We start from the raw sequence: 20646 nt of genomic DNA on the forward strand, positions 1-20646 counted from the left end.
TTATTTTTCCTTGTCAAAGTACACAGCATCTGCATTATGTGACACCCCTGATGGGAAAATACATGGAAAAAAAAGGAATTTATTAGTAAATAACTAAATATATTGGGGAAAAACCACTTTATAATTGTACTTTATTGCAGGCAGACTGGGATAGCATCATGCCATCTAGTAGCCCTGGTAACATTTCAAAAGTATAGCTCTGAGGTATAACCAGTAGGCATCGACAGCGACATCACGTGTGTGTGCATTAGAGCATTTTTTGTAGTCACATTGAAAAGCAATGGTGCAGTACTTCTACATAAAATGTCAAAAAAGCAGTGGCTTTAGTATGATCATCTTACAAAGGCAAGAATCTGCTTCATGTCACAGGTGAAGAAAAGATGAGGGATAAGGCAATGACTTGAAACAAGAAACATCACTAAAACTCTTCCCTTCGATAAGAAAAGCCCAGTCCTTCTACTGATTCTCACTGTGAGCATAATCCAATGCATTTTAAGAATACTACTTTCACTTGCTACTAACATTATGTTGTTACCAGTTTAGGTCTGACCAAATCAAAGAGAAGTCAGCAGTGTTTGCTACTGCTGGAAGAGAGTTGCACCATGCCTGTCTCAGACAGGGGGTCTAAAGCAGGGGTCCACCTGTGTTGATATTAACCCCTCTTCTGCCGAGCAGCTGCATCTGTGTGTGGGCACACACACAGGAGATACTGCTCTTCTCCTGCTAGGACAACACGGAACACCTTTGCAAGGTTCACAGAGAAACTGACAAGCAACAACAACCTGGACAGGAAAAACAGGTGGTAGGCTTGTAGGTCTAAAGCAGAACAAGGATGCAAAACAAAGGAGTAAGAAAAACAAACAATACTGACAAGAAGCTCGCAGCCCAGGAAGCCAACTGAATCCTGGGCTGCCTCCCCAGCAGCGTGGCGGAGGGGATTCTGCCCCTCTACTCCACTCTGGTGAGACCCCCCTGCAGCGCTGCGACCAGCTCTGGGGCCCCCAGCATGAGAAGGACACGGACCTGTTGGGGCAAGCCCAGAGGAGACCACGGAGGTGGTCAGGGGGCTGGAGCCCCTCTCCTGTGAAGACAGGCTGAGAGCGCTGGGGTTGTTCAGCCTGGAGAAAAGAAGGTTCCGGGGAGACCCTATAGCAGCCTTTCAATACTTAAAGGGGGCTTAGAAGAAAGATGGTGACAGAATTTTTAGTAGGGGCTGTAGCCATAGGTAATGGTTTTAAACTGAAAGAGGGTAGATTCAGATTAGGTATTATGAAGGAATTCTTTACTGTGAGAATGGTGAGGCGCTGGCCCAGGCTGCCCAGAGCAGCTGTGGGTGCCCCATCCCTGGCAGTGCTCAAGGCCAGGCTGGATGGGGCTGGGAGCAGCCTGGGCTGGGGGGAGGGGGCCCTGCCCAGGGCACGGGGGTGGAGCCAGATGGTCTTTAAGGTCCCTTCCAACCCAAACCATTCTATGAAGAGTGAACTTGTGCAGCTTTTTTTAAAAATTAACAAAAAAAATTAAAACAAATAAACGTAGAAGAACTATCTGCAGCCAGATTCACTCTAGCTGACCACAGTCCTGTTTCAGAAACTAAAAAACTACCTACTTCCATGCTGAACATCCCTGGTTGCAACTTTTAGCACTGAACCCTTGCAGAAATCCTTGCACCTTCCTCAAGGTCAGGATATGGAAATAAGAGCCAGATGCTGTGGTTGCTGCAGCCTGTGTGCCCTCACCCCTCCTGGGCTCAGCCGCCCTGTATGGGCTAACTGCAGCTCAGCACCAGCACCCACAGCCTACGCAACCGGGATGAAGCAAGGAACCCCTAGACTAAGTTTTGGAAATTAACAGTAAAAACATACTAAAAACAGAAGTTCTGAAGTAGAGCAAAAGAATAGGTATGCTATAATTAACTTGAAATTCCAGATCCAGATAAGAATGTGAACAGTGTGAATTCATGAGTTTTACAAGAAACAGTAAATTAAAATACTCTGACTGCTCTTTTTAAATGTTTCCTAAGGTGACATTTCATCATAAACAGCTTGTGTGACTTTTTCTCTACAAACAGCAAACTATCACCCCAAGGGCAACTGAACTGTCTATTTTAGACTGTAGCCCAGAGACCATATATAAATCTTCCTGGCACTTCTGGCATTAGTCTTTTTGCATTCCTCCACATTCAGAAAATAGCTGATAGCTGCACCTCAATTACTGCTCATCCTCTTCTAACTGCCTTGCTACTATGGCCAACAATCCATTAGCAAGAAAAAGCAGAATCCACAAACACTCACCAGTAACCCAATTACATTTGTTAAAAACAATGAAACACAACTCTTTGAGTAAAAACTTACAAGAACTGGAAGAACTCCACATCATTAGCTTCCTGCTGTAAGCTCCTCTAGATCATCTTACCCTGACTGTAGGAAAAAGTTTGTTTCTCACAGATGCACTCAGCCAGCATTAGCAACTAACCAGCCTGGGGACTGACGGAAGACCAGTACCGGCTGAACAGCAAAGTCACCCAGCTTTTAAGGTGGATTGAGCAAACCACACAAGTTCCTTTCTACCTTTGATAGCATATTGTTGCTACTTCAGCTAACCAATTTAATACTAGCTTAAATATATTGTATATGTTTACACTCCACTGAATTCACATTGAAGGGTAAACACTCCCTACAAGGCCTCCTCTACTGCTGGCAGTTAAGACAAATTCACGTGGCCAAAGATCCTGACGACTCAACTGCCACCAGCAGATATAAAGCAACAGTTTCCCTTCTCAGTGCAATTAAAAGCAGATAAAAAGCCTGGTGTCCAACAGAAATGAGATACCTGAATGCTTTATAATCAGCATTATACTGTTAAGGAACTTCTCAAAATTAAATGCCCAAAGGATCAGTTACCTTGTACTACTCCAAGAAAAGTAAAAGCACCTAAAAAAATATAGGGCATACATTGCACCGTCACATGGCATGACCCTCCTATGTGCCAAAGTGATTCAATCTCAGGGAAAGGTTAAACAGCATCTTCCTTTGAAGGTTTTCATAGAGGGAGATTTAAATTCTGGTAAAGATTTCCACTGAAAGATGCCCCACTGACTACGGACTCAGCAAACCCACCAGCAACTGCCCATACCAGAAATATATCCATCCAAGAAGAGTGACAGCAATTTCTTAGCCAGCACTGACCTCTGTGGTCTGCCACCCGCCCCCATCAGTAAGTGGTCTGCAGCTGCTTCCCACTGCCCCAGCTGCAACGGCCCTGTACAATACCTCGCTGCAGTCAGCTCAGCAGCATCCACGGGGTCAACACTTCCATATGCCGTAGGAAGAGCTAAGGGTTGCTCGGAAGGGTCAAGGGGAGAAGCCAACTGTATGTCATCACCTGGCCCAGGAGGGCTGCGGAGAGAAAAGACACGGAAAAAGGCAGCCTTAGAGGTCTGAGTTGTTGCAGAACTCGCCTGTTCGAACCCCCGGACTTCAGCATGCGTATGCTAACTTGTGCATTAGGGAACGCAGCAAAAGTCGGCATTTTTAATATAAATTGCTTTTGCACACAGCTCTACTGTTCCCACCAGACTGAAGTTACTGCATTTTTGTCTGTGTTACAACTGCAGGAGCAATGAGACAGTACAATCCAATGGCAAATTATACCGATTTTCATTCTGATTTTACAAAGCAAATGAGAAAACTAGCTACTGCTTGAACAAGATAAATGGCAAGATTTCCTTGTTCAGAAACCTTTCTGAACTTTCCCCTGCCAACGAAGCTGTGTGAGGGCTCATCAGCAGGAGTACAGAGTCAGACAAAGGTGTCCCAGGCGTTGCAGGGAGCACACAGAGGAAGACACCCAGCCTTGCCCCATACCTGGAGAAAGCAGGGTGCAGCTGAGCACCAGAACTATGTCTGTAAAAGAAAACAGTTTGGAAACACACCCTTGAATCAAGAAGGAAAGGAGCCTTGCTGAAGAAGGGTGAGGGGTTTTTTGTTTTTAACAGACACCAAACCATGGGAACACCCTGAAAACTGTTTTTGTTGCCTACTTCAGCCTGACTTTCCCATGTGGTTACCCAGAGACCAGGGCCCTGGAAGTGTCTGTTTTCCCTAAAACTCCCCAAAATCCTCAGGTTTTTATAAAGTGTAAAATGTGACCTTTAATTGGAGTTCCAGTTTCACATTGCAGGTTCACTGAAGTGGCTCAGTTTTAAGACGCTGCTTTCCTGACCCCCCTTCTGTCCATGTTGTTTCCTGTACTACCAAGTGAACACAACCCTGCACAGGGGTTGAAATAGATGGATGGAACAATACACAGATTGCTTTGAGCAGAGGAGTATAAACTTAAAACTGTCACTCAGCCTTTGGGATTTCAGCTCAAAAATGAAAAGCCCTAAATCACAGAATTCAACCTTAACTCTAAATGATTACTTCCTTACCTAACTCCATATCCAGAGATCTAGTATGATTCTCTATTGTAGTTTAATTTTGCTTCAAAGAACAAAAGAAGTTAATTAAACTGCACTAGAATAGTATCAGTGCTATTCTGGTAAGGAGTGAAGGCTACCGTCTGAATAGACTTACACTTCATGCATGTTATCTGAAGGATTCTGTAACACATTCATACAGGAAAAATGATCTGTCAAGCTTGTTTTCTAATTCTTTTACTATAGATAATAAAAGGATCTGTAATCCTTTGTAAGCCAGTGTTTCTGCTCTTAATTTCCAGAGTTATGACAGCATCATTCTGCACTCAGTGCAGTTTATTTGTCCATGGCATCCCTGACAGGCCAAGTAGCATTCCGCTCTCCTTAATGCCAACACTAACAAGAGGGGGACCAACCCACTGCACTGAGTGCAGGTCTCAGATCACAGCCTAGAACATTTGATTATTTTTTAAGCTTAGCAGTATTACTTTTATCTAATTACAATACTAAGCAATTAACTGTCTACATGTCCTCTGGTTTAACCACACCTCAGGACCCTGTCTACTGTAGAAACCTTTGAGCTGTTTACAAGTTCTTAAGCCCTTCTTCTTAGTGTAAAAGGACCAGCCTTCATTCATTGCTAAGAGTTGCATATATTTAAACCACAAACTGGGGTGACCCCTCTGCTTTGCCTTAAAACAAGTGTTTAGAAAGCAGATCTTGGCAACAGGACATTGCAATTTTTTGCTCATATACACAAGGAGTAAAACACAGGTGGGTGGGTCTTGTACTGGCTACTGACAAAGCTACATTTCCTGTGAACGTGTAGAAAGTACAGTGAAAACCAAAACCCCAGCTGAAGCTGTTGTACTAGTGTGCTCCAGTCTGGTGAGAAGTGAAGCACTTGCCGACTACCACTCACATTTCCTGTGTGATGAACTCCCAGACTGATTTTCATACATTCTACGAAGAACAATGTAACTTAAAACTTGGGCTAGGGGAGGTGACGACAAAGCTGCTCCTTGCCAAGCCACCCCGCTCTGTGCAGGACAAACAATGAAGCTATCCAAAAGCTGCTCAAACTAGTTCTACCACTGACATTCCTGGGCATCACGACCTTCTTCCTTCACAGGTGCCTGCCACCAGTTCCCTGCTCTAAGTCCTGGGCTGCCAGCAGCCCTTTAGGCCAATTTGTTCCAAGAATTGAGCTCTGTAAAAAGGCCACAACCTTCTTCCATTCCATTGCCCAAGTTCTGGGTCAAGTCTTAGAAGAGGATCTACTTAAAATGACTTCCAAATTCTACTTATGACAAGCATGACTGAAATACTTTTCAAAGGAAAATACCTCACAGTTTAACAAGCAGTTGCTTACTAACAGCTGCAACGAGCAGACTAAATTCAGCCCAAAGAGCAAGGGGTTCAGTCTGTTATTAGTGTGTCACAAGTGAAAGACATTACCCATCAAGTGTCCCTAGGCTTTTGAGTTTCATCATTTCACTTTTACAGCCTCTACTTATCCTTGAAAAGCGATTTTCCAAGTCACTGTTAGAAGGCAGGTATGCAAACAGCAAGTGTCAGACAAAGCTTGACCCATAGTCGTCATTAAATACCAATGAATGAATGAGAAATAACTGCATAAACCTAGGTAATTTCTTCTGTTTAAACACAGCAGGTCTGACCTCTCTCTCTGTAAGAAGCTTTCAAACCAAGGCAGGAAATGTATTTAAAATACGTAAAAAAGCACAGCTTTACATGCACGGACACAGAGGCAACCAGGGTCAGCTCCTCGGCACCAACCCCCCAACAGCAGTTTTTCCAGTCAGGAGAGCTGGATGTGGCTCCCTTTGAACAGTCAACAACAGCTCCAATTTACTCCAAGGGAAACAAATAAGCATTTCAAGCCCTGCTATCTCCTAGTCCCAAACATGTGGTTGCTTTTAATGAGATAACAGTAAGATTTATACATCCTGCTCTTTCTCCAGAAACCTCTGGAAAATGACACCAACAACCACAAGGCAGGACTGATCTCTCAGCACTCTCATCACCCGCTATTTTGTTTTCTTCCAGATATGAGATGTTGCTCATGGTGTACAGCTAGGCATACAGACAAAACCCTCTGGATTTCATGCTTGGCTTTGTAATAACTTGGGCCAAAGAGTCAAACTTTTGAGCCTCAATTCACGCATACGCAAGAAAAAAATAGTAATCACAGAAAAACACTGACAGGATTTGCTATTTCTGATAAGTACTTACACTGCAGTTCTTTGCAAGGGAAAGAGATCTAGCAGCATCTACATCAGTTCAAATTCATTCATTCAGACACACTGCACCTTACAAAATTTCATCTATTTTATTAAGTAATTCCTTCACAATACTAATTTTTAGTTTCTCATACTGTATTTTGTAGCTTACCTCATACACTAGCCACATTCATCAACATAAACTTCATGTGTAGAAAATACAACAATCACCTGCTATAGTAACTCTATGCACTTTTGGTACTTCTTCAAAAATATTTTCATGATTGTTGGGACTCCTGTCAACATGATTTAGCAGAGTAGGAGGTAAGCTATTTCTCAGATTAGAATCAACATTACTGGCATCAGAAACTAAACCTAATCTTGCTCAGGAAGCAATTCAGCCAAGTGCTGCATAAAATACCAGCACAGGATTAAAAGCAAACAAACCGCTCTTTCTCCCCCCGTCCCCCCCTACTTCTTGTGAGGTAATTTAAAATCAATTTTTAAATTAATAGAGTTTTAGGAAAAATACAAGATGCTAAGACTGAAATGGGAAACCTGGCTTTATTTCCCAATGAACTAAGAGGACATCCATATAACTAAATGATGTCCCCATAGGGCAAGTCCATAGGCCAGCAACAGCTTTCAAAGCTCAGACGTAACAATGACTGGGGTCACTGGTTACTTTTGCTGGTCACTATGCATAGATACAACCAGGGACTTACTTTTACCAGCTAAACACACGTTCACAGTCAAAAGTTCAAGTTTTGGGAAAGATGCTGCCTTTTGTAAGCCCAGCAAGGACTTAGTTATGCATTTAAAAATGTGGTTTTGGAAAAATCTCTCAAATTCCTTCTGTACTCTGAAGGAGAAACTATGCCTTAAGTGCCTCGTATCAGCATTTGTATTCACACTGCAGGACCTTCTGCACGCCTCAGCCAGGCTCAGTCCTGCTGAGCCGGGTGCTGTACAAACACAGCAATGAAGGTATCCAAGAGATGAACTGGCATGCGTTAATTAAATAAATAAAATGATTGTCATACAGGGGACACAAGAGTCTGATGTGCTCTGCACGGCATTTCTGCACTTATGGAAAAGACACCACCACCAAGATACCAGAACTGGCTCCCGGGGGAATTAATTCCAGTGTCTGAGATCTACATGTTCCTCCTCTGAGCCAGGCTCAAGCAATGAGCAGGACAGGTCTGGATGCTGACTAATGGTACTAAGAGCACCCAGGGAGAGCCAGCCCAGCCCACAGCAGCTTGGGCAGCACCTGAGTCACACCTGTCCCCAGGGAAGGGAGCTGCCAGCACCCCGGCTGAGCAACAGGAGCCAGCTGTATCTCTCAAAGGCTGTGGGCTGCCAGCAGTCCATGCGGGTCCGTGCGGCTGCCTGGCTCCCGGCACGCGGCTGTGCTTCCAGCACCAACAGACCCCTCACGTGCTGCAAACTGCCGTATGAACAGAGTAAGCAAGGAAAACAAACGCAGAAACTGCATTCTGGAGAAATAAAAGCATCTGCTAAAAGACTTCCTGAAGGCAATACCCCACCTACAAAAAGCAGCCCCAGAAAGGTACCTGCACAGCAGCTGGCAAACCGTGCAGGTAACTCCTGGTGACCTGGCCAGCGGGAAGAGAGTGCTATCGCTGTCAGGCAATCTGGGCACGGGACAACGGAGAGTAAGTAATTCGCAGAAGCAATACTTTTCTGGCAGTGCTTGTGGAAATCCTGACAAGATAAAGAAGTTATCTTGGCAGGGGATGGTGTTTAGTCACTCATTACCTGAGGGCTCGGACTTCCTCTCTCACCCAACCCTTCTTGCTTAGAAGTCCCTTAATTTTTGTAACACGTGTTGATCATTAATGTGATTAGACATAACCATGAAACAGGATTTTTTTTTTTTTTTTGCCTGAGTATTCTACATTACTGTGGTCACATTAAAACCTAAAAATTATGGGGAGCTATTTCATTAAACAAATACAATTATTTTAGATTAAAAGACTTAAGGGGACCAAAACATGCGCTACAGTATTACTTCCTTCACAAGCTAAAAGAGGGACAACAGAAAGCCACATAAAAGTGTTGGAAGTATAAATCACACCTGTACAGGATGAATAAGCATATTTGCTGTAATAACTGTCAATCATTATAAAAAGCCCATAACCGTCACCACCATCCAGCTTCTCTGAAGGTCTCTCAGTCACGTCCTTGATGTCACTGCCGCAGAATTTAAAAGTTGCCAAATTCCAGCTAGGAAACCTGAAGTCTCTCGGTGCCTTCAGCACTCACCCCCGAAGCCGGGCGGGACCTGACCACAAGCCAGGGCAGGAGCCAGCGCCACTGCCCCCCTCCCGGAGGCACGGGTTGCTGATCGGAGCCCAGAGCTGCAGGCAGCTGGGAGCGCAGCAGGGCATTTTGCTCGGCGAAGTGTTACTTTTCCAAAAGTTGTTCAAAGGCAAAAAAAAAAAAAACACAAACAAACAAAAAGTGCGATAATCTTTTGAGAGGCAGAAGAGCGGTGGTAAACAACAGCTACCTTTCAGCTTCTGACACAGCCCGTAGCCGCACAATGCTTTTGTTATTTCCTCGGCTAACTTTCCCCTCACAAGTGCCTACTTACCAAGGCCAGGAAATAATCACCAGCTTTGCTGCTCTCAGTCATCCTCGGTGCCAGCCCGCCAGCCCGCCGCAGGCCGCCGCTTTCACACCAGTCCCCTCCACCTCCACCATCCCGGGCGGGAGCAGCGGCTCTGCCGCCCGCCAAGCCCGGCCCCGGCCGCGGCAGCTGGGGCGAGCGGGAGCGCACAAAAGGCCGATGAGCAGGAGCCCGGAGCTGCTCCGCGGAGGCTCCTCCCATGAGGCTCCCCGAGGAAAGGCCGCAGCCACCGGGCCCGCCGCGCCCCGCGTCCCCTCCCGGCGGGCCGGGGTGGCGCGGGCAGCCCGGGGGCGCGCCCGCCTGCCGCTCCGGGGGCCGGGGCCGCGCCTCCGCCCCACGGCTGCCGGCTGGGGAGCCGGGGATCCCACGTGGGGTTTGCTTTGCTTTTGGTTCGGGTTGCTTTTATTTTTCGTCGTTGTTGGGTTTTTTCTCCTGGTTTTGCGGTGGAATGTCTTCCAGGACTTTTTGAGTCACGGCAGCCCGGTGGCTGCTCGGAGTTTCCATCCGCTGCACAGCACGCGGTGGGGGATGTGGAGGGATTAAATCACAGCGTGTGCAGCGCTTACAGCACGCACAGATACCTCCTGACATGTCAAAAACCACTTCAGCGGAGCCTCGCCTTGTTGATGGTGTTTGGCAACTTCTTAAAGACTCGGGATGCGGGAATGGTGTTTAGCCCAACCTTAGAGATAACTTTTTTAAAGTTTCAGGATGCATGAAAAGTTCCTCACAACTTTCACAGAAACTTTATAGCTGTAAACACAAAGCAACCCTTTTTATTCCTAGTCTAATTCTTGTGTTAAGTTCCAGCTCCTAATGTCACACAGGTTTTCTTGTAGGTTTCTCTACCTATAAGAAAATGGAGCAGTTTTAATTAGTTGTGTGCCCTTATTAATCTCTTAGGCTTCCGACAGGTTTATTACTACACAAAAGAATGGCTTTACAGGTAATTAAGCCTTTGCATTGAGATGCACCAAACTGCATATACAAGTTGCCAGCACCCAAGGAATTAATTGAGTCTCTACCCAGGGAGATCATTATCGTGTTTATAACATGTCATACAATAACTATAGACAAAATGTCTACAATACCTATCCTGCAGCAAGACAGTCAGGTAGGTTCATTGCTTACCAAATATCTAGTTTAGATATTTTAGGTAAAATGCTGTACTGTAAAATGTAAAATGAAGGCTACAGGGACTTCATTTAGCTCAGTTTCCCAGCTGACTCTGTGTGCTCTCTGCCCAAACTCTGGACATTCAACTGTGGTACCAGCTGCACCTGCTTGGGTGACAAAACTAGCATTTCCTCTTCAGAACTCAGCCCAGCTCTCAGCAGAACCGTGCATCTCCTTGTAATGTTAGGGTACAGCAATGATACCAGTTGGACCTCTCAAAGCATCAATTCAGAACGGAGCCTCAGGTGGAAAAAGCTATTAATCAATTTGTTAATACTAATTTTTAATATTCTTTTTTACTCTTGAACTGTTTTTCCTTCTAGCCCTTGTTCAATTTTCTGTAAGCAAAAGGAAGGAACAAATATTTGACCAGGTAAATTTTGTGTTACAGGAGAACTTTCACATCTAGTCTGAAAGCAGATGGCAGGGATTTCCCCTAGATGCGCTCACTGCTGCTTTTAACAATTCAGGTATCTGTACAGAAAATAGAAGAATATACCAAATGACCACCGTAGACCAAGTCAGATACTGTCATGGGTGAAAATGCTGTAAAACACGTAGACTACCAACATCACCTGGGCTGCAAGGTATGGCTTATTGAGGGGCAAACACCAGGCATGTACGTGGAGAATTCACTTAGCTACAGCACCAGTAGCCAGTAGTATCCGCTCTGATGGCAAGAATTAGGATCAAGCTGAGAGTTAAAGTTTCTGGGGAGAGCAGGTCTCACATATCCTGCCTCCCAAGCAGCAGGAAACTGGGCGCGGAAAAAGTGCCTGTGATTTCTGATACAGGTACAAGCCTTCAGCCACCTTCTTATTTTGAGGGGAACCAAACTCTTTTGCCATCTGGAAACCATTTCAGAAATAGCTTCTGCAGGTATAACAGCCCTGAGGGGGGGGGGGAGGGGGGAAACCCTGGAGAGAGTAAGATTCATTAAAATAAATTTTGATTTTCTTGCAAGCAGCATTTCAGTCTGGCGCAAAGCCACAGACACAGACTACCTACATTCCAGCTAGCAAACCCAAATTAAGCATTTTTGGAATAAAATGGTCATTTTTCTGAAATAACATGCCTCTCCCTGTTATGAATATAGCCTCTTGCTGTACCGAAACCCAGTCTCAACCCACCTTTGCCACAAAAACATTTCCACTTTCCTCCCAGTGTCCTCTGCTACTTAAACATAGCAAAAGCGATACGCAGGAACTAACCCCAGGAACACGGCGCTAAGGTGTGCTTGCACGATGGTAATAGAAGGCTGGGGGGAGGAGAGAGGAAACAAGCTGAAAAGCAACAGGAAAACCAGAGATAAGCAACCTCCCAGCAAGACTGAGGAGACAATTAGAGGAGAGGGCTGACTCGGGCTGCAGCCGGCAGTGACAGGCCGTCTGGCTGAGGCGAGGAGCCCGCACATCAAAGCGCTGCAGCGGTAAGTGTCGCAAGAGATTTCTCCGGAGGGCCGGAGCTGGATGGGAGCGCTGAGCGTGCTGATGAGAGGGACTCGGCGGCAGGAGACAGCCTGCAGCATGGCCCCGCTGGAGCCTGGGCCCTTCCCTAGCTCCCAGGGAACAGTCAGCCTCAAGGAAAGGGCAGAAGGCGTCAGGCTGGCTTATACCAGGGGGAGCGGCGGGGCTTCTTTAATGCTTTTAAATTTTTTTAAACAACAACAGTAGTTTGCATTCGAGCGAAGGATTTTATCTTTGCCAGATCCCCCCTTTTTCCTTTTTTACATATGGCTGTGCCCATGAAAATAAAATTTACCAAGCTATATGTGAGAAGTCGGGTTGCAATCTTAAGGGTTGAGGAAACCCTAAGTGAAACAATCTTCTTTTTCGTTTGGCAATACCAAGTAGTTCACAACACAGGTACAACAAAGTTCTTGTGGTGACACATAGTTACCTGACATGATATAGGCACATGGTGCTGGAAGGCAGAGAGCATATATATATATAAATATATATGTGTATATGCTTTTATATACATATATACATGCTTCACCCAAGCTTCCACATCCCGCGCTGCTCCTAACTGCAGGACTGCACGAATATTCTCTCCAGGTGTATGTGGTGCATATTTTAACCCTACACTCAAGAAGATGGGAAATTGAATTACAGGAAAATTAAAGGTACTTAAGTTCAGTACCTCCAGAAGTGCTAGAATCCAGGACATCATTTTAGGTTGTGTTTTCAGATGGACTATGACTTGAGAAATGTCATCAGAGACCTTGTCATTCAGGCTGTGCTCCATGGTCGGGGTGCTTTAAGACAGTGGGTGGACACCTGGTGAAAGCTCCTGATGGAAACCATACGGACCCGCTATGCCCAGCTCCTGTGAATTCACTCAGAGGGTTTTCCCCATAAACCATGTCACTTTTGCCAAACCAAAGCACTTGGGGGGCGGGGGAGGCAGGGAGGAGGGAATGAGTAAGCCATTAAAAAAACTATGAAAAACCCATGAAATTGGCTTAGAAAGAATGTTACATGAAACAAATGTAAAAAAAAAAAAAAAAGAAAAACAACCCAAACTAAAACACCCACACAGTTTTTCTTTTAAATTTGAATTCTGGTTTTTGAGAATACAGGATAAACTCAGATCAGATTGTCAAGTTTTTCCCTGTAAGCGTGGAAAAAAAGGCTTCTCCAGCTCTTTAAACTGAGGTTATTACAGGTCTATAAGCAAATACAAATACTACAATATTTGTGATAAACTTGCGAAAAAGCTGGCAAAACAGCAATGCCTATGTTTGTTCTGAACAATACGGCTGCATCATGGGACTAAACTTTAAGAAAATGGGGGGGGGTGATTTTAAATTGTTCTTTGTGAAAACTTATTACCCATTTTTAAGGCCATTTGCAACAAAGGAAACAATGTAAATATACTTGTTTGTTTACAATTAAAGAGGAGTTTCTCTTTTGTATTTCCTAATCAGAAGTTCATAGTCATACACTCTGCAAAACCACAGACCCAACTAGCTGCAGAGCAGCCTGGCTGAGATATCCAAGCCACTTCTGTAACAAACACCTGAACCTTGTATTTCCACTACTTTCCATGTAGAAATTGCCCACAACCGTTGTTTGTGGTGGTTGAAAATCAGGTTGTGCAATTTCCAGCAATTTTTATTGGTGAGGCTTTAGGATGGCCATCTCTTTAAATTCCCAGACTTTTAGTTTAACTTTCTCCCTTGACAAAAAGGGAAGTTTAATGTTGTCCCATTACATTTTGGAGGATCACAGTGATGGGAAACTGCCATCTTGCAAATTTCCAAACAAGTAAGATTTATTTTTAGGAAACCCCTTCCTAGACTCAAAGCCTTACAAATTCCAGTGATAACTTCTCTTGCAAACCAAGTTTATTTGAAGTTTCTACCATAAGAACAAGATTTGAAGAATGCTGCGTGCAACAGAAGTTTCAGGTACCATCGCATTCAGAAAAAGAAAAAAGAGAAGATACAGAAAATCTTGGAGACTTTTAAATATTCAGCAAAACTAACTCTGTATTTTGACTCATTTAATGACATTGTTAAGAATGGGAATTTTAAGTGTCCATTTATTTTCATGACAGCCACAATTTCTTCCTTAGTTGTTAGAAACTGAGCAATGCATACATGTTTTTTGCTTTCACTCCAGGAAACAAATCCATACTTTTGTGTCTGCTGCAGAGTTATTCTTAGCTGGCTTTGATATTTCTATCAACTAGGAGAGCATAACAATGTTATCATGCTAACAAATTCCAAAGATTTTACATAAGCTCTTGAGTGCCTTAGAAAAAAAAAAAAAAAGGCCTTATTGATTACACTGTTTGTGTTTCTAGCCAGAGGAGCTACGGAAAACGGGGCTGAAAAAGAATCAAAAAAGCAGTTTGATGAGTTTCAGTTTCATGAACCAAGTGCTCTCTGTTTTTCAGAGCATCATTTACAGAGAGGCCAAGCTTTACAGGTCTGAGGCTGGAAAACACCAGGTAGTTCAGGCCAATGAAACATTTAAATCCTGCTTGTCTACATACAGCCTATTTTCCTAATTCAATTTTTTATCAGCTGAAAAATCTAGTTATCCCCCTTATTTAAGCAAAGCAGGATAACTGGGAGTATAGTGCTTGTAGGACGCTCTGGGTGAGAAGGGATCTGTGCAGCATTCTCCCTGGCTGATCTGTTAGAGGCTCAGGGCAAAAATTCTTTGCTGATATCACTCCACTGGAGCAGAGATTTTGGCCCAGCATTTACTGACTTTAAGGGTAGGCTGCAGCTGTAGCCTTCTTTCACACAGCTGTCTTGAAAGGAATGTACCAAGAAGTAAAAAAAAAGTAAATTAATGAAATTAAACTGGAAATAACCTTGCAGAGTCTTAGGGCGCTTTCAGACAGCCAGTTATTTTACTAAGGACCATGGATGAATGGGGCAGGTACCTAACATGGAGAGGAAGAGGAAGAACTAAGCCTGGGTGAATAAAGAAGAGTTCATCAGGAAATGTTTAGTCTGGGAGGAGATCCCAAGCAAATTTCAGCAAGGAGAACAAGATTAACTAACATATTAGGGCTGGCTCTTGTCAACAGCACAGAATGGTGGCACTCAGCATTTCAGAGTGACCTTAGAATCCAGAACAATTAAGCCTTTGATTGGAGCAATTAACTTTTCCACACTTCCTGCAATTTGAGATGCAGAGCTTCTTTTAGGCCAGAGAGACTCTACTATAAGCATTAACCAGTCACGCTGAATGTAGATGAACAGGCCCAAACAGATCCATCTAACAATTTTTGACATTCTCAGAGTTCCCAAATGTTGAGGAATAGCAATATCTAAGTAAGCCCCACCTGCTAATAGCAATGCACATGTGGGTTTCCATATACCTGGACCAATATTGATAAGAGAGGCTTCAAGGACATCAACATAAAAGACAGCAGGAGAAAAAACAGAAAGCAAAGGACGAGGAGGCAAGTACTATGGAGTTCTGGCTCTTCAGACATGTCTCCAGAGTAGTCCTGGTTGAGAAGCACTAGTGCAATGCAAGCATGCCAAGATGCAGAAGAACTGGAAGGAAGCCACATCCAAGTCATGGAGAACATGCCCGTGTCTGTAATTGCTGTTCTCAGAGCAGGGTTCAAAGCTGGGGCTAATCCTGCTTTGCATATTCTATTACAAGCAGGGACAGTGGAACTAGCTTCATGGTACCCAATTTTGCAAGAAGCCGGAAGATAGAGTCAGAATAGACAAAATATGGGGATCTGTAGGGTATGCAAAAACAATTTTGAGAAAATAGGCAGCTTACTTGGAAGAAGCAAGGTTGAAAAATACATCTGGGGAAAGCTAATCAGGGAAAAAAAAAAGTAATCTGAAAGTAATTTTTAACTTAGTAAGAAAAGAAGACAAAAATTGGTGCTAAACTGCCTGTCCAGATATTGGACGAAGTATTACAGTGTCCATGCTGGATTCCTTTAGCAAATGCCTGTATTTGATTGAATAAATGTAATTTCTTGAGAAACATAGAAGGGATGTGTGAAGACAGCAATTCATGTATCCCATCCATGTCAATATCTACCTTACGAATATGTGACTATGGTTCTCAAAAGTATTACAGGATGTTTTCAATACTGCAAGAAGTATCAGCAATTTGGCAGGACCAGAGATTATTTACTTCTATACTCTTGTATAGCAGAGGCATATGTAAATAAAATAAAAAAATAACCAGCACAGTATCACATACCTGGTTTTCCATCGGCATGTGCTTTGGGTACAACAAGGGATATGATCAAATCAGCATTCTATAAATACTTTATGCTGACTTAGACACTGCCTAAAACAGCAGTCAATTCTGTCAAAGGTATCCATTGGAGTAAATCTTCGAAAGCAATGTGAGATGTCTGTTGGATAACAGTGGAGTTATCTTGATTTTACTCTTCCGCGAATAGAAAAATACCCAAATTCAATATCACAGATTTCACACAGACAAAATCCCACAGAACTCCCCATACAGTTAATTTAGTTAAGGACTGCAGGCTGAACTGCTTGCATCTCCAAAAGCACAACTGTACTAACAGTTGCACCTACTGAGGATAAGAATGGCAGTAGGATGGGAAGGAAATAAAGAGAAAGAATTGAGATGCAAAGGAAGAAGGGCAAGAGAGACAAAGAGCCTGATTAATTTTGTACATTTCACTTATGTGAAAATCACCTTCAGCTAGTTTTTCCCTTTGTTTGTGATCCTGAGATGCTGCACACCTGAGTTAATTTTGAAGTTTTAAAAAAAAAGAAGAAATAAAGCCAGCTGCATTATCACTATTTTGATGTTTCCTTTTAACTCCAAACTCTTGTTTTCAGATGTTAGCAACACAAAGCCTTAGTGCTCAAAACCCACTTGACTGATCTGAAAAGCAGTTCTACATTCCATATCTCATCCACCAAGACTGTTAAAATATTTAATACTGTATTTGTTATACAGACAAAAAAGACCAAGTCGGTATTTACTAAGAAGTGAATATTCTTTTCAGACTTATTGAACTTGCCAATTTTTGATGGCAAGAACAAGGCATGAAGCAAATCCAGAAGTATGTCTGGACCAACTTGAAAGATCTTGTCTGATCTGTGCATAGGACATAAAGAACATTTTTCAAGTAGCTTTGCTGATGCCAACTGCTGCAACGTACTTCCCATATAAGAATATTATTTAGATCTATAAGTAATGTGAGTCAATGCAGCAGACCTCTATTCTTGCAAAACCCTTGGCAGCGACAGGAGAGCGCCTACAATATAGTGCTATAGCTGGGAAAGGGCCCTCCCGGTGAAGTTCCTTGCGGTGCCAAAACTGTTAGGAAACACTTGACTCCAAAGCAGTGCAGTGCCACAGCCTCCTTGCCCTTTACATCTGGCTTTATGTGCTACTCATATAGTGAAAAGCAGGTCAGCCAGCAAGGAAGGTTCAGGCACCACAGAGGAAGAATGAGCATTTGCATGAGTACAGCTATGAAAGCACTGAGTCTTGTCTGTTGATTTGCATAGACAGGCTGGAATAAGGATTGCTTCTGCTGTGTAAGCTCCAGAAGAAGCCAATTTAATCTGCAGCAGCAGCAGCAGCAGCAGAAGCTCTGGGAACGCCAGGCCTGCACAGGGCCCTCCTGCATCGGAAGCAGGTGAAGGCACTGGGCATATTGCTTGGCACTGCAGCGAGCACAGCCCATTCTGCTCTGCGCGGCAAACTGGTTCTGCTGAGGGGTGCAGAGAAGAACCTCACCTTATTGCAAAGTGAGTGTCATTGCTTGCAGCAAGCTTATGACTCCTTGCCCTCTTCCAGTGTTCACCCACCCCAAGCTGCGTCCGTGAGTATCTCTGCAACCCTGGAACACCCAAAAGGCTGTTAACAATTCAAGGGTTTTGCCAAACCAAAGAATCGGCAAATGATGCAATCTCTTCTCCGTACCTTACAGGTGCACAGCTGGGAATGACTTCAGAGCTTCCACTTGAAAAAGCTCTCTCAGCACTTTTTTCAAGAGGCAATGTCAGTTTGTATGTACCAGCCAGCTGAATTACAGGAAGTTATCAAAAAACTCCACGTGACCTCTAAACATCCCTAAAATTTTGCCATAATTTCTGATTTTGCTCCATGTTTTGCTCAACATCTGCCATCGGTCATGATGCAAAGAGGACCATTTCAGTGGCATAGGGTATAAGGACATGAACATTCCTTCTCCTTCCATAAAAGAATGAAGATGTATGGGTGTAGACATTACAAAAGGAGGAAAAAACCCCAAAAAACCTTCAAGTCCTGATCTTTCTTTCCAAGTAAAACTCAGACAGCAAAATGGAGCAGCTGGATGCCCAAAAGGAAGTGGGAAGGGCAGCATTTTGTCGTCCAGATATGGCCATCACAAACACAGGTTTTCAGTCACAGATTGGGTAGAGAGAGAGAAATGTCAAAACCATCAAATAATGGGTTATTTTTTACTCCTTTTCAGTGCTGACAGACAGGTTTGCCAAAATCCAACCCTCCCCTACTTCTGCACAACTGTACTTCCACAAGAAAGTGGGGCTAATCCTTCAGCCACTACCTCCTTTCCAAAAATATTTGTCCTTTTTAGTGAAGATTTGAAGGGAAGTTATTGGTGCTGTACTATTGCCTTCAGACACAAAGGCTCTTCTTATTAGTTGGCCGCTGTCCCACCCCTAAGGGAGGTGGGGCGGGAGTCACTTCAGACAGTTCTTGGATCTTGGTTCAACCCAAGACCAGCCTCCTCCCAGTACCATAGCCACAAAGGAAAGAAATACCTCTATTTCCTCCACAGGAAGAAATCCTAACAAGGATTTAAGAGTCAGATCACACAGCTTTGCCCCCTCACCCACAGTGAGGTGAGGTTTCAACATAAAGGTTTTGTAAGAGATGGAGATATACAGAAGCAGAGGAGGGGGAGAAAACAATGGTGAAATAATTCAGAACATGCCATTTCCTTCTCCTAAATATAATATACTTCTTACTACTATTTATTTTGAAAGCTGGGGAGGATTCTTTCTCGCTGGAGTTCTTTCCTTCACACCCAGATCCCCACAGTCAGCTCTTAGAAATGTGCACCTTTTTTTGTACAGCTATTGTAGTTTATCCTCTGTAAGGATTAAAGGGCAGTAAAAACTGGAAACTACCCTGCAGCAAAAACTGTTGTGACCAAAGTATACAGGGTATGGAATACAGCTTGAAATTCAATTATACAAAACCAGTTTTAAGCTCAAGCAAAAACTGGACTGGTCAGCATGTTGGACCTGCTAAAGACAGACCAGACCGCTCAACTAATGCTTTCTATTTCTTTTTTGTATTATAAATGCATATTCCTCTAAGAAACAAGTCTGATCAGAAGCAGAGACTCCTGTCTACCACCTCTCAGAGTCCCCAGTGTTTAAATCTACAATACTGTAATCACGTACGGCTCTGCATGCATATCTCTTGCATGTGTATGCACACTTGGTATGTGTGTGACACCACTTACAGCCGCAGTCCAAATGTAGCAGCTGTCTGTTGATACAAACCCTCACGCTGGAAAAACAGGTGATAATGAATTCTTAAACCATATGCAAGTATTAAGCAACTACTCCATGAATTGCCAGCAGCTGTTTCAAGAACCCTGCCCTGCTTGCCACAGGTATTTATTTAAAGTATGATACCCACCCTGATATAAAACACATGTGTAGGCATACGCATGTACTGACCCATAGTCCCTTAAGGCTTCTGAACCAGGCCATGCCAGCAATTTGTTTGGTAATTTCAAAGCTACCCACTGTGAAGCTTCCCGTCATATAAAGGGAAACAAAAAGAAAAAAAAGGAGCTAGAGAGAAATAACAGGGTCTAATTTCCTTGTCATTTTATAAACAGATCCTTAAAGAGAAAGTCATACAGCTGTTCAGACTTCCAGCACTTCCAGTATTCTTCTAACGTACATTTTGCTCACACAATTGGACCGTATTCAGCCTTTGTCCCAGACTCACATACGATAGGATGAACGCCCCCATGTTTTCACAACAACAGAAACACTTGAGGTATTTTCACTTACAATACGGTTTTATCATTTTAACCTCTAGGGAATGTGGCACTGAAATGTTTTTCCTCCTTACTCAGTTAGTATGATCTGATTTTTTGGTTATACTTAGATTCTATCTATGCACACCATTCGTTGATGTTGTCTGAAATAGTTCAGCTTTTCACTTGACCCTTCTGCTCTGCTGTTGTCTCTTCACAGTTCCAGCTATAGCTGCCTCCTCTGGTATGAGAAGGAAAGGGACAGCGTGCAAAAAAACTTGCTGAGGTTACATGGGAAGCAGTGACATGACTAGGTAAAGGGAAAGCACCTGTTCTAAGATCCTAATTCTTTTGAACTAACTGCACATCAAACTGAGAATTCAGACAGAAAAGTAGAAACTCCAAAAAAAGTCTTAACTTTGTTAAAGCAGTTACTGCTAGATCTGGAAAATAAAAAAAACCCAAACAAGTCTTAGGCTCCACAAATGCCAGCTAAGAAGAATTCACATCTGAAACAACTCCATGTCATTAGAAACACTGGATAACACCATGATCAAAGGCACTGTCAATACAATTATATTATACAGGAGGATAAGAGGGAGGCCTAGACAGCTAACAGTGTGAGTAATTGGGTTATACTGTGGGCTTGTTTTTAAATGCTGCAA

General features: G+C 43.5%; 1 protein-coding gene across 2 annotated transcripts in view; it reads right to left on the minus strand.

The window, feature by feature from the left end:
* TACC2 (transforming acidic coiled-coil containing protein 2) overlaps positions 1-20646 on the minus strand; it is a 129538-nt gene that overhangs the window by 79161 nt on the left and 29731 nt on the right. For both annotated transcript variants that reach the window (XM_055801737.1, XM_027795457.2), the window contains one exon: positions 3270-3395. In XM_055801737.1, coding sequence (XP_055657712.1) covers positions 3270-3395 — 126 coding nt within the window. The remainder of the gene's footprint in view (positions 1-3269; positions 3396-20646) is intronic.

The sequence above is a fragment of the Falco peregrinus genome, chromosome 1, assembly GCF_023634155.1.
Source record: "Falco peregrinus isolate bFalPer1 chromosome 1, bFalPer1.pri, whole genome shotgun sequence".
Lineage (NCBI taxonomy): Eukaryota > Metazoa > Chordata > Aves > Falconiformes > Falconidae > Falco > Falco peregrinus.